At 38.9% G+C, this 15,831-nt stretch overlaps 1 protein-coding gene across 5 annotated transcripts in view; it reads left to right on the top strand.

Annotated features, from left to right (window-relative positions):
- The window catches only part of LOC115228412 (GTPase-activating Rap/Ran-GAP domain-like protein 3), a 1,278,929-nt gene that overhangs the window by 1,143,847 nt on the left and 119,251 nt on the right, over positions 1-15,831 (top strand). For all 5 annotated transcript variants that reach the window (XR_005003648.1, XM_036512798.1, XM_036512804.1 and 2 more), the window contains 3 exons: positions 423-519; positions 6,235-6,353; positions 14,094-14,158. Coding sequence is in view for 4 of the 5 variants with exons in the window: in XM_036512798.1 (XP_036368691.1) it covers positions 423-519; positions 6,235-6,353; positions 14,094-14,158 (281 nt within the window). In the remaining variant the exon portion in view is untranslated. The remainder of the gene's footprint in view (positions 1-422; positions 520-6,234; positions 6,354-14,093; positions 14,159-15,831) is intronic.

The raw sequence follows: 15,831 nt of genomic DNA on the forward strand, positions 1-15,831 counted from the left end.
ATCATAAACTAGATACATACTGTCTGGAGACTGGTATAAATTTACTGCTTGAAATAATATCTATTTTCATTTAAAGATGCTGATGTGTAATTCATCAGTCTTCGAGTATTAGTCAACAAAATTGAAAAAGAACATAAAATAAAGCATTGCTTCCAATTCCATTTTTAATGACAGATTGCCATAAAACGTCTGCTGTATCCATCCAGTTTAAATATTCAGTTTATTTATTCAGTGCTAACATCTGTCACGAAAGAAATATAATTAATTACTGGTGACCAAGAATTTGAAATATCTTACAACTATTTCTCATTTCTATTTCTTATTTCAACAAATTGAATTTAATTTTCTTTGTTTTTCTATTTTCAAATTTTATTTATTTCTTTGTTTTTTTTTTTTGTTTTTTTTATCATTATTTTCTCTAGAACCATCTTCAAATCCCCAGCCCCTTGAATAGCCCAATTCATCTTGAGAATCCAGAATCCCAAACTCGTTGGTATTTCCGTTACTTTTTGGGAAAATGTAAGTATATTGTATACTTGTATGTATTTAGCTTGCAAGATCTTTGATGTGAACTTTATAGTTAAATAGGTTTTGTATCTTGAGTGGGTGAGTGTTGTGTAAATGTTTCCATCTGCTAGCTTTTACTTGATTTGGTTATTACACTGGAAGGTATACCTGCTGAAATGTTGCATTAACAGCAAACAAGATGAGGACAAATATCTGTCAATTGTAAATAGTGTAATTAATGTGTATGTATATATATATTATTTAAAACAGTTTGATTCAGTTCCATGTGACTTAAAGTTGCACAGGCCTCTAACAAAAGCCCATCTCTTTCAGGTTTTGGATTGCCAAAAGAAGGGCTTCTGTTAGAGGCCTACAAAATTTAAGCTGCATAGAACCAAATCAAACTATTTTAGATAATACATGTAACCCCCGCTAAATATGCTAAGTACCCTTTTCTTTCATTTGTCCACTCACTAATTTATATACAGACATATATGTGTGTGTGTGTGTGTGTGTGTGTGTGTGTGTGTGTGTGTGTGTGTGTCTGTATATACAACAGGCTTCTTTCAGTTTCTTTCCACCAAATGCACTCAAAAAGCATTAGCCAGCACAGGATTATAGTAGATGACAATTGCCCAAGATGCCACACAATGGGACTGAACTCAAAACCATGTGGTTGGGAAGCAAGCTTCTTACCACACTGTCATGCTCATTGTTCCATACGATCATAGGCTAAATATCATTGAGGTATTATTTTAACAACCAGATGCCCTTGCTGTCCATAACCTTTACCTGTGTCACAAGTTTCTTGTTTTCAAAGGTGCAAAGCTAGCAGTTGACTCATCGACATGGAAAACGACAGCAACATAGCCACAATCACAATTTTAAACAAACACTCAGATGCACAGAAACTCACACATATGCATAGATACATACATGAATACATACAAGCATATGTACCTTATATAAAGTCCTGAGTATGGCTTCAAACTGTGTCTGCTAGTGGTGTTCTGGTTCAGGAGATCCAGGGTTTTAAGGAGTGTTCCTATTACTCCTAAATCTACCCTAACCAGGAATAGTACCACCTGTCAGATGCCCAGCTACAGATTTGCTATGTGTGATGACATTCCATCTGAGAGTGGAGACAGAAATACACACACACACACATGCACATACACACACACACACACACACACACACATACACATACACACACACATACACATACTCACATATATGCATGTATGTATACATTTATGTATGTATCTCTTTTACTCTCTCTTTTACTTCTTTCAGTTATTTGACTGTGGCCATGCTGGAGCACCGCCTTTAGTCGAGCAAATCGACCTCAGGACTTATTCTTTGCAAGCCTAGTACTTATTCTATCAGTCTCTTTTGCCAAACTGCTAAGTTACAGGACGTAACACCAGCATTGGTTGTCAAGCGATGTTGGGGGGACAAACAGAACACTAACATATACACACACACATACATATATATATATACACATATATACCACAGGCTTCTTTCAGTTTCTATCTACCAAATCCACTCACAAGGCTTTGGTTGGCCCGAGGCTATAGTAGAAGACACTTGCCCAAGGTGCCACGCAGTGGGACTGAATCCAGAACCATGTGGTTCATAAGAAAGCTACTCACCACACAGCCACTCCTACACCTATGTATGTATATATATGTATGTATGCATGTAAGTATTTAGGTACATGTTTGGTCATGTGGTTAAGAAGTTCACTTTACACCTACAGAGTTTTGGATTCAGTCACACTGCACAGTACCTTTGGCAAGTGTCTTCTACACTAGCACTGAGCTAATTAGAAAATTGTGTGGAAGCTATTCACGTGTGTGTACATGTGTGTGTATGTATGTATGTATATATATATATATATATATATATATATATATATATATATATATATATATATACATATATAAGAGAAATGTTGTACCTAAGAAGCATCAGTTGTTGCGTGCAAGAGAGACGATTGCGATGGTATGGTCATGTGGCGAGAATGGATGAAGATAGGTGTGTGAGAAAGTGCCAATCCCTAGCAGTTGAGGGAACCCGTGGAAGAGGTAGACCCAGGAAAACCTGGGACGAGGTGGTGAAGCACGACCTTCGAACATTAGGTCTCACCATGGAAATGACCAGAGACCGAGACCTATGGAAGTATGCTGTGCGTGAGAAGACCCGGCAAGACTAGTGAAGCCATAACCCGTGGCCCCTACCTGGGACGTAGTCAGTCCGCCTGTGCATACCTTCCTGCTTGTGACACTTGTGAAGACCTGTTGAAGCAAATCAAATCAAAGTCAAATCGAATCAAGTCAAACCAAATCAAAATAGATGAACATCAATGGAATTTGTATCCTTGTGGTACCAGTGCCGGTGGCACATAAGAAAACCATCCGAACGGGACCGTAGCCAGTACCGCATCGACTGGCCTCCGTGCTGTGGGCACGTAACAAACACCGTCCGAGCGTGGCCGTCTGCCAGCCTCGTCTGGCACCTGTGTCGGTGGCACATAAAAACACCATCCGAGCGTGGCCATCTGCCAGCCTCATCTGGCACCTGTGTCGGTGGCACATAAAAACACCATCCGAGCGTGGCCGTCTGCCAGCCTCGTCTGGCACCTGTGTCGGTGGCACATAAAAACACCATCCGAGCGTGGCCGTCTGCCAGCCTCGTCTGGCACCTGTGTCGGTGGCACATAAAAACACCATCCGAGCGTGGCCGTCTGCCAGCCTCGTCTGGCACCTGTGTCGGTGGCACATAAAAACACCGTCCGAGCGTGGCCGTTAGGAAGGGCATCCAGCTGTAGAAACACTGCCAGATCTGACTGGCCTGGTGCAGCCTTCGGGCTCCCCAGACCCCAGTTGAACCGTCCAACCCATGCTAGCATGGAAAGCGGACGTTAAACGATGATGATGATGATGATATATATATACAAATATATATATATATATATAAGCAAAATAAAACACTAGTTCTCTCTAATTAATGAACACAGTAGTTGTAGTAGCTACTCCAACATGGCTGTTGCATTCAAACAGACCTTCTTAACCCCAAGAGGATATCTCTAGCTGGTTAACAATGCACAGCTGCATCCAATACATTGGAAGCAGGGGAGCAAACCCCTACCACCTTCTAATGACAGGACCAGCAGACCAGCCTGGTTTCAAGCTATTCCTGCCTCTCTTCAGTACTGGACATGTCATCTGCTAGAGATGGCAATAGCTGACTTCTGCTTGCAATATATGTAAATTCAAGTGACACATACTCGCTGGTTTAGCAACAAGCAAAAGAAACACTAGTTCTAGAATCTCTTTAAGAGATGAATGCAGTAGTTGTACTAGCAAGTAATGTTCATAGCCACTTCAACATGGCTGTTCTGTTCAAACAGACTTTACTGTGATTTGTTAGCCCCCCAAGACGACATCTCCTTTAGCTGGTTAACGATGCACAGCTACATCTGGTATATTGCAAGCAGGGGAGCTTGACCACTAAATCCGCAAGTTTTTTTTATTCTCCCTCTGTTTATTTTCTCTTATTCCTTTCTGCTGAAGAGCATAGGCTCAAAACATAAAAGACTTTCTCACTTTCCCGAGTGTTAAACTAACACACCTGCTTGTTGGTCATACACTTGTCTTCATCTTTTGTTTTTCTGTAAATTTTAGTTATATATTTGTGGTACCTTGGGCAAGTGTCTTCTACTATAGCCTCAAGCCAACCAAAGCCTTGTGAGTGGATTTGGTAGACGGAAACTGAAAGAAGCCCGTTGTATATATATATATGTGTATGTTTGTGTGTCTGTGTTTGTCCTCCTAACATCGCTTGACAACCGATGCTGGTGTGTTTACGTCCCTGTAACTTAGTGGTTCGGCAAGAGAGAACGATAGAATAAGTACTTGGCTTACAAAGAATAAGTTCTGGGGTCGATTGGCTCAACTAAAGGCAGTGCTCCAGCATGGCCACAGTCAAATGACTGAAACAAGTAAAAGAGTATATATATATATATATACATAGCAGTATAGCCCAGACCTATAAGGAGTCATACAAGAATACTGAACTTAAAATCATGTGGTTTTAACGTCTCAACCATATAGACATACCCACACCAAATACTAACTTTTATATCTATTTGTGGGGGTGGGGGGTCTGTGCTTTTTGTTGTTGCTTTTTTTTTTTTTTGTTCAAGAAAACCCAACCAAGTATTTCTTTTATGAAAGGATTATGTGAAAAATAGCATTTGTTATGAATATAACTATTGGTAGCATGCTTAATCTACAGCCATATGGATCCTCATGATATATGAAACCTGTGGTTATTTTTCATCTAGAGCATAAGAGTATTATGAAATTCATCTAATTTATTTTGGTTTCTTTTTATTTTGTTTTGTTCTTGTTTTTTTTCTTCTCTGTATAAACATTCATCTTTGTCAATGAATTTGTGTAAGTGTGCATTCGTATATATGTAATATGTAAGAGCAAGCTTGCTTCATCTATGTGGATGTGTATGTGTGTGTATGTGTACGTGTGTTTGTGTGTGTGTAAATGTGAGAGCAAACTTGTTTCTGTTTGTGTGTGTGTTTGTGTGTGTGTAAATGTGAGAGCAAACTTGTTTCTGTTTGTGTGTGTGTTTGTATTGTGTGTGTGTGCGCATAAATGTCAGAGCAAGCTTGCTTCTGTTTGTGTGTGTATGTGTAAATGTGAGAGCAAACTTGTTTCTATTTGTGTGTGTTTGTATTGTGTGTATGTGTATGTGTGTTCGTGCATTTGTGTTGTGTGTGTGTGTATGTGTGTAAATGTGAGAGCAAGTTTGCTTCTGTTTGTCTGAGTGTGTGTGTGTGTTTGTGTGTGTGTGTGTGTGTGTGCATTTTATGTGCGCTTCCATGGTTGATTTTTGTGTAGTTTTGCGTTCGTTATGTGAGAACAAAATAATAAATTCCACAAATGTGTATCAGTGCATATGTATACATGTTGTAGTAATCACCTGATGTGTCTCCATGAATGAATGCAGCTAAAAATTTATGTTTAATATATAATAAATGTTTATTGCATGAATTTGTGTATTTAGGAAAATATATTTCATTTCAATGCATGTATGTGGAGAAAGAAAGAAAGAAAGGAGGAGAGAGACAGAGAGAAATGGAAGATATATTTGCATTTATGATTATCTGTTCAGATATGTTTGTGCACGTGTGTGTGTATATACATATATATATACACACACATATATATACATATACATGCACAAACACACACACACGTACACACACACACATACACACACATATATGTGTGAGCATATGCATGTCTATGAGTTTTTATGATTATGAAAATGTATTTGAATGCATGTGTATGTGTGTGTGTGTATATGCATGCATGTGTGTGTGTGTATGGAGAGAAAGAGAAAGAGAAAGAGAGGGAGAGAGAGAGAGGAGATATGTTTGTATACGTAATTGTATATTCTTTAGCAATGCGTGTGTGTGTATATGTTTGTTTGAGAGAGAAAAACAAATAAAGAGCAATTTATATATATATATATATATATTATATATATATATATATAATATATATATATATTATTATTATTATTATTATTATTATTAATAACAAAATAATGAGTATATGCTGCTTTCAGAATGTTATCAAATTTTTCTTGGTTTTTATTCATGATTTAAATATTTTATATCTGAATTCCATTATACAGTACATCAGAATTATGTTGGAGCTGATGCTGAAAAAGAGCCCTTCGTTTTATCTGTTGTTGTCACAGATGCCAACAACCTCAATGTCCCACAGTATAGAACAATTTTGTGGAGAAAAACAGTAAGTATTGGTCTTTTGCTCTTTTATTGTGGCCATGCTGTAGCACCACTTTCAGCAGTTTTGGTCAAAATATATAATATGTCAGTACTTGTCCTGACATTCATTAATGTAGTGACCTCTATTGATCAAATGGCTGAGTTAACCTATTTTTAGAGAGTTACTTCCCTTAGTGACGCATATACTTTTCAGTTATTTGCACTAATTTACACAACTGTACACAAACAAAGACCCTTGATTCCCACTATCATCCATCCACTCACACATACATACATACATCATACCCTTCCCCTCATTCGCTTTTTTGTCTCACACACTTGCTACTTTCATTCTCTCACTCAAGTTCATCTGCCATGGCCCTTCTTCTGTTTATCTATTTTGTCATGCTATGTTGTACAAATGGATACAATGTAAAGAATTGAGGACTATTTAGTCTTGTGGTATTTAAGACAACTGCAGTAGTACTGGCACCACAATAGAATACACTCAGTACACTCTGGAAGGTGGTTGACAAACAAGCAGAGACAACATAAAGATCAAGAAAACTCTTTAGTCTTGCCAAGGACATGAAAACCTCTCTAGTGTTGGTGCCAAGATGAATTGTGCTATGTACACTTTGTAAAGTGGTTGGTGTTAGGAAGGGCATCTGGCCATGGGTACCACTCCAACAATGAAACATACAACTAGGATCCATCTAGGAAGGCATAACTCTGAATGAGGACTGTGTCATATCATGATAACCCATCCAACCCATGCCAGCATGAAAAATGGATATAAAAGGAGGTGGATGGGGGAGAGAGGAGGAGGAGGGTGTGGGAGGGGGGAGGGGATGTTATGGGGAAGTGGGATGGGGGGGAGGAGGGGGAGGGGAGGGGGGAGGAGAACAATGACGACAATGATGATGATGATCATCATCATGGTGGGATCCTTCACAGTCACTATCAACCAAATTTTGCTCACAAGGTGTCGATCAACCCAAGATTATAGTAGAAGACCCTTCGTCAAAGTGCTGTACTTTACTGTGGATTTCAACCCGGAACACTATGGTTATAATGCAAACTTCGAATCACATTGCTGTGCCTGCGTCTAAGTATCTGGTCAGCTAATTAGTTTTAATTTCCTTTCCCACAAAACATCTAATTAGTACTTGATTAATTCAGCTGTTAGTACTTAAATATGTATATGTCACATTAACTGGCTCCCAGCTTGCAGATTGTTATTGCTGATAAATGTTAGCAGCAATATAAATATTGATTTTTTTTTCACGTTGCTACAAGACCTCAAATTTGAAGGAAACAAGTTTGGTTGACCTTAGCACATGCTTAGCATATGCTCAACGCTTACTTTATCAACTCAGGAGAAGAGAGCAATGCCAAAGACAACCAATGCAAGATTTGAACTCATGACTTAGAGCAAAATTACTAATTATTTTTGATAGTCTACTGTTTCTGCCTTCAGTTATCTAAATATCGATTTTTGTTGTAGTAATAGATTGTTTTATTTATAGATAAGAGCATCAAACTGGTCTGGCATATTAACCATTTAGAAAATAGTTGCAACAGTAATTGCTTCAGTTGGCATAACTTTGTTCTGGATAGCCAACTACCGCTAAAATATCTGTGAAACAGCCTCTACACAGTCGTCCAACTTCCTAGAAATAGCAGCCAAATACCCCTTCAATTCACACCCAACAGTCTTAATAGGGGAGACACTGGGTGCTGGATGCAGTCCTTGTAAAATACAATGGCTGGTCTTGATTTGGCTTGAATGTTTTTGATCATAAGTCTGCATAGTTTAGTTAATCATTGATTGACCATGGGTCAAACAACAACAACTATAACATCTTGAAAAGTTGAAACTGTGGCATGCAAACTGTGTTGATCCAATTACTGATATAAACACCACCGGAGTAATTGTTCATTAATTAAACAAACTACATAATAAGCATCAGCTAATTACTCCACACTTAATCCTATAGAATTAATCATTACGTAACAGATGTTTTCCTTCTGCTCAATGTGTGATTTCTGTCCATACTGAGCTTGCCTTAGGACATCTGCATCACCATTTGATGGATGTACCTACCAAGGCAAATTCCCCAACCAACACTGTTCTTGACTAAAGGTCATGTGTTGGACCCTGAACCAGACTGAAATATGATACATTTAGAGCAAGTTATTAAGCTGTTTACTATTCTCAAATATCCAGTTACTATTAAGTTTTTGTAGTTCTGTTGAAACAGATCTAATTCAAGCAACTCAGTAGACAACAACGTCTGTTTAGAAAGCATGTCAAAGTACTTAACAAAATCATTAGTAAAGTTACCAGAAAATTCTAGTCAGTCTACTGAATGGATAAATTTTTATCAATATCGTTTTTCTCATCATGATTGGTTAAAGTGTGAAGGTGCATGTCTCAGTGGTTAGAGCGTTGAGCTTACAATCATGAGGTTGTGAGTTCAAATCCTGGACCAGGCTGTGTGTTGTATTCTTGAGCAAGACACTCTATTTCACGTTGCTCCAGTTCACTCAGCTGTAGAAATGAGTTGGAAGCCCAATCTTCTGAATTCTTTTACAGGGCTTAGAGAAACTGAAGGACCGCTGCAATAAGTGCTTGAATCTGAGAGGGGAATATGTTGAATAAAATCATAATTGATTGATCCTTCTTTTTTTTCCTCTTTTACCAAAAACCAGGATCTTTTCAACACACCCTCATACCATCTACATCAGGGATTTTAGATAGATAGCTTCTACTGAGACTTATTGAGTTTACATGTCCACTATTTGTTTCATCCCTTTTTTTGAGGTGGAGGCATGTCTGTTTTTTATAGCTACTTGTTTGCTGATTGCTCTTGCTTGATGGGACTGGGGTCATCTCAGGTTAGTGGTCCCAGAGATATCATGCATAAAGCTGACCAGGTCCACCAGTACTCTCCATTGCTAGCGGTCCCATGCCAGTCCCTCTATATCCTTCAAGGTGACATTGAGCCTCTGGAAATCTTCCCCAATCAGGCTAGCTATTTGAAGTGGAGCCAACCACAAGGCCTCTTCCAGCCTGCAGCAACTACATCAAACAAGAGTAAAGCCCTTGTAGAATGATCTAATGGCAGATGAAGGACATGTCCATACCAGCACATGTAACAGATAGCTATGCAGGGGAAGGCTACAGGTTGGTGATTACACATACACTGTTCTTTGTTGGATTTATTAAACCTTCAGTACTAGACAGGTTTTCTCCCACAAGCATTAATATGAATTCAAAATATAAGTTTGCTAAAAGTAACACAGCACTTAAGATACCAATTAAACCATTAAATCTTTAGCCGCTGGATAACGAGCTAATGAGTTGTGTCCATTTGTAAATTACATTATTCTGCTTTTTCCTAGATTATAAAGAGCCTATGTTGATATTTTATCCAAATAATTCTTCTAAGCTCAAATTTTGCCTGGACTAATTTTAATTTCATCATCCTGGGGTTAATAAAATAAGTACTTGCAATATATTAGAGTCGAGTTTGTAAACAAATCACTCTTACTTTCAAGGAAGAGTATTGCATCAAAGAAAGAAATCCTTATTGTATTTATAACACTAATCCTAGCTAGAGGAAAAAAACCTTTTCTATAAAAAAAGATCTATCGTAAACAACCCTGAAATACACCAACAGAAAAGGTCAAAATTCTCAAAATTCTCTTTGCCATACAAACATGGTAAAAATAAGTGTGAAAAGAAATGTTATGTTGTGGTGACATGTGAAATGCTAAAACATGCAAAGATCATAGCAAACAGGAGTTATTTTATGAATGAACGCAATTAGAATAATTAAATGGAAACTTTTAATAAATATCATTTCAATGTCTTCTTTGAAACCTATTTTCCCTCTCTCTCTCTTTCTCTCTCTCTTAATCTATCTATCGCTCCCTCTCTCTCTCTTCCTCCTCTTATCTCTCTCCCTCCTTTTATCTCTCCCTCCTCTTATCTCTCTCTCCTCTCTCCCTCCTCTCTCTCTCTCTCCTCTCTCCTCTCTCTCCCTCCTCATATCTCTCTCTCCCTCCTCATATCTCTCTCTCCTCTCTCCTTTCTCCTCTCTCTCCCTCTCCTTATCTCTCTCCTCTTTCCCTCCTCTTATCTCCCTCTCCCCTCTCCCCCTCTCTCACTTCTTTTCTCTCTTCCTTTCTTTTCCTTTTTTCCTCTCTCCGTTCTCTCAGTTCCTATATCTTCTCTCTTCCCCTGTCTCTTTTTCTTTTTCTATTCCTATCTTGTCCCTCCTTCTTTTTCTCCCTCCCCCCTCTCTCTCTATCTCTATCTCTGATAGTCTTCTTTGAACCAATGGATATTTATATATTTTTAAACCATTTTATATTCATCACGTTATACAAATGTCCATGGAATGGTTCACTTTATGTAGATTCCAATGACTAATTGCTTTACATTTAATCATGAAACAGAAATAGTTGGCTATTGCTAAGTACAATGCATTGCCAAATAGAAAGACAAATTCTTTTATTATCAGCTAATCAGAAAAGGACAAGTGGTGCCCCCTAACCATCGCAGGCCTTCACAGGTTTCTGGTATGTGACAAAAATGTCACCCTTTCCTTCAACTGCTCTAGCTTGTTCTAATCTTCCTGATGTCTATAGAAGTGCTCCAGAACTAGTATGCCACAGCACACTGATGTGCCATGACACGATGTTGGGTGTGCCACAGTGTAACCTGAACAAGTAGTGCCCCTAACCATCGCAGGCCTTCACAGGTTTCTGGTATGTGACAAAAATGTCACCCTTTCTTTCAACTGTTCTTGCTTGTTCTAATCTTCCTGATGTCTATAGCAGTGCTCCAGAACTGGTATGCCACAGCACACTGATGTGCCATGACACGATGTTGGGTGTGCCACAGTGTAACCTGAACAAGTAGTGCCCCTAACCATCGCAGGCCTTCACAGGTTTCTGGTATGTGACAAAAATGTCACCCTTTCCTTCAACTGTTCTTGCTTGTTCTAATCTTCCTTATGTCTATAGCAGTGCTCCAGAATTAGTATGCCACAGCACACTGATGTGCCATGACACGATGTTGGGTGTGCCACAGTGTAACCTGAACAAGTAGTGCCCCTAACCATCGCAAGCCTTCACAGGTTTCTGGTATGTGACAAAAATGTCACCCTTTCTTTCAACTGTTCTTGCTTGTTCTAATCTTCCTGATGTCTATAGAAGTGCTCCAGAACTGGTATGCCACAGCACACTGATGTGCCATGACACGATGTTGGGTGTGCCACAGTGTAACCTGAACAAGTAGTGCCCCTAACCATCGCAGGCCTTCACAGGTTTCTGGTATGTGACAAAAATGTCACCCTTTCCTTCAACTGTTCTTGCTTGTTCTAATCTTCCTGATGTCTATAGAAGTGCTCCAGAACTAGTATGCCACAGCACACTGATGTGCCATGACACGATGTTGGGTGTGCCACAGTGTAACCTGAACAAGTAGTGCCCCTAACCATCGCAGGCCTTCACAGGTTTCTGGTATGTGACAAAAATGTCACCCTTTCCTTCAACTGTTCTTGCTTGTTCTAATCTTCCTGATGTCTATAGCAGTGCTCCAGAACTAGTATGCCACAGCACACTGATGTGCCATGACACGATGTTGGGTGTGCCACAGTGTAACCTGAACAAGTAGTGCCCCTAACCATCGCAGGCCTTCACAGGTTTCTGGTATGTGACAAAAATATCACCCTTTCCTTCAACTGCTCTAGCTTGTTCTAATCTTCCTGATGTCTATAGAAGTGCTCCAGAACTAGTATGCCACAGCACACTGATGTGCCATGACACGATGTTGGGTGTGCCACAGTGTAACCTGAACAAGTAGTGCCCCTAACCATCGCAGGCCTTCACAGGTTTCTGGTATGTGACAAAAATGTCACCCTTTCCTTCAACTGTTCTTGCTTGTTCTAATCCTCCTGATGTCTATATCTATAGCAATGCTCCAGAACTGGTATGCTGCAGCACACTGATGTACCATGACACGATGTTGGGTGTGCCACAGTGTAACCTGAATATAACTTCTTTCCCTATACTTTTAGTTATATTTTTTGTTCAGATGTACTACCGAATTTTGAAAAGAATATGAATTTGCAAAGAATATGAATGTACCACAAGTGAAAAGAGGTTGGGAGCACTGGTCCCTTCTCGAGTCATGTCTTGCTCATAAGGGCTGGTTTCCCAGTTTCCTTGGCATATAGGTTCTCCACCTAGACAGGACGCCGGTCCGTCACAGGTGAGCTGCAAGATGCAGGAGAAAAGAGTGAGAGAAAGTTGTGGCGAAAGAGTCAGCAGAAGTTCGCCTTTACCTTCTGCCGCAGCTGTGTAGAGCTTAGGTGTTTCACTCATAAACATACACATTGCCTGGTCTGAGATTCGAACCAGTGATCCCTCGACCGCGAGTCCGCTACTCTAACCACTAGGCCATGTGCCTCCACAACTGGTCTATAGTAGTGGTTCTCAACCATTTCTTTTTTTCCTATGGACCCCTTTGATTTCTGTTTCACTTACATGGACTCTCAAAACCATTTGATGTTGAAAAAAATCATATCTTTTATCTTTTATCTTTTATTTGTTTTAATCATGAGACTGGCCATGCTGGGGCACTGACTTGAGCAATTGTAGTCAAATTAATCGATCCCAGTACTTATTTTCTTGTTAAGCCCGGTACTTTTTCTATCAAACTTTTTCACTGACCCACTAAGTTATGGAGATGTAAACACATCAACACTGGTTGTCAAGCAGTGGTGGGGGACAATCACAGACACATACAATGGACTTCTTTCAGCTTCCTATATATATTTGTGTGTGTGTTCATACACACATACACACACACACAATGGGCTTCTTACCAATCACAGACACATACAATGGACTTCTTTCAGTTTAAAATCCACTCACAAGGCTTTGGTCAGCCTGAGGCTATAGCAGGAGACACTTCCCCAAGGTGCCACACACTGAGGCCAAACCCAGGGACCATGTTATTGGGAGGCTAACATCTTACCACACAGCCATGCCTGTGCCTATTATATTTTTATACTCTTTATTCTTTTACTTGTTTCAGTCATGTGACTGTAGACATGCTGGAGCACTACCTTTAGTCAAGCAAATCGACCACAGGACTTATTCTTTGTAAGCCTAGTACTTATTCTATCGGTCTCTTTTGCCGAACTGCTAAGTTGCGGGAACATAAACACACCAGCATCGGTTGTCAAGCGATGTTGGGGAGACAAACGTAGACTCACAAACAGATACACACACATACATATATATATACATATGTACGACGGGCTTCTTTCAGTTGCCGTCTCCCAAATCCACTCACAAGGCTTTGGTTGGCCCGAGACTATAGTAGAAGACACTTGCCCAAGGTTCCATGCAGTGGAACTGAACCCGGAACCTTGTGGTTCATAAGCAAGCTACTTACCACACAGCCACTCCTACGCCTGTATAAAATGTATAAAATAAAAATTGTTCAAATATTTTGTGTTATAGTAGAATTATAACCAACTTATTGCACATAAATTTTAACAACCAAATCTTATTTGGACCCTCAGGGGCCGTGTGGACACTGGTTGAGAACCACTGACTCACAGTCACCAATATCGCTGCTTTAATATGGTCACAGGCATAGAAACTAAAACATACTGATAAAGAACTTTGTTTCAATATTGTATTCTTAATGCTTATAGTAATTTTTGTTTATTATCTCTAGGGAGCACAACGAATATGTTTGTCTTTCAATCCAAACAAACCACAAACTGTGAAAGGAATTCTCAAGTGAGTATCTTTCTAATTCACTTCTCAGCTTTTAGTGAAATTATTGTCTTTTGAAATATCACATTTCTTCATACTGATGTCATCTTTGTACAGGCTTATATACTCTAGTGTAAATACTATAGCGTGCCAGTAACTTTGCAGCAACCCAAGTCCAATTAGGATTTTATATTACTAATGTCCTTGAGAAAAATATCAACTTCACAACTGTCAAAAGATTATCAGCGAAAGATCTTAAAGAAATGTCTACTACAAGAGATTGTTGTTCTATCCAAGTGAGACCAGCCTCTTCAGTAATTTAGTTCATTCATGAAAAACATTATAATTCTTGTATCACATTAATACAGTTGTTTTCCAAAACAGTTTTCCTTTCCACATTGTAAAATGTGCTTTTATGTTGAAATATTTCCTTACATAAATAAATAATCATCATGCAGAGTGTAACAGATTTGTAGAAAAAATAGGTGTGGAAGACACTAACTTAAAGTGCATATATATATATATATATATATAAGTTCAGCAAAAATTTAGATTCAGATGAATATGGTACTTAAGTTAAAGGCACCAGAATTTGGTATGGTATTATCCATATAAATCAAATGGGATGATTATAATCAAAATAAGCAACAAGGATATCCAAAGGTAGTGTAGTACAATCGTTTCATGCTACTTCATTTAATTAACTAATGTAAGTATTACATCAGTTTTAAAATGTAGAGCACTCTTCAGTCACATATGGAATTTTTTAAATTAAATTGACAATGTTCATTTTTATACTTATTCCATTTGCCAACATTACAAAGAGGGTAGATATATAGACAGAGAGGTGAATTTCATCAGTAAGAACATGGTAGTAGATCTTTCCTCGTGGGCAAATTTTTATCACTGAGTTCACTTTGTTATTTAGATTTACCAGTGGGGAGGGTTTTTTTTATTAAGTTCAGTGGAGACAAACAAGAATTTTTTTATTTATAGATAGAGGAAAGGGTAGTTCAAATGTCAGAGCCATATATATATATATATGGAACTAGCAATTGCCAGCTCTGTCTCAGCAAGAAATTATACATACTACAATAACATGCAACATCCATCAAAAGGAAGAATGTCACTTGAGGTATGCCCTGCCTTTGGCAGATGATAACGCAGATATACTGTCGTATGCCTAGCTATTCCACACCAAAGAGCAGGGCATTTAATCTCTGCTGCCCATATAGACCACATCCTACCCATGTTGGCCATGCAACTTTAAATGTAATACACTGTCAAATTTGGTTACTCCCACATAAAGACTGCAGCTGCTAATGTGTTTATACTCCACTGAATAACAACAGAGCAACTGACTCACACTAAGATTCTGCACCACCATGTGTGGTACCCAATGTCACCGAATATATTATAGCATAGCCCGCAACTAAAGTGGAACCAGCACATTGCTGACATCTTGTCCAAACATGTGGACCTAAAAATATAGAAAACAGTTAGTGACGCTTTGATAATATTAATACCTCATGATCTGAGCTGACCAATAGAGGCATGAACGCCTAGAAACCATCTTGAATTTCTCTCAAAACTCTCACTCTGTCTCCCAGCATCTGATGAGACAGACATGTCCTGTGCACTCATGAAACTATAAGTCATGTGAAGCTGAGTCAAACAAGATGTGTATGTGTGTGCAT

This window comes from Octopus sinensis, linkage group LG2 (genome assembly GCF_006345805.1).
Source record: "Octopus sinensis linkage group LG2, ASM634580v1, whole genome shotgun sequence".
Lineage (NCBI taxonomy): Eukaryota > Metazoa > Mollusca > Cephalopoda > Octopoda > Octopodidae > Octopus > Octopus sinensis.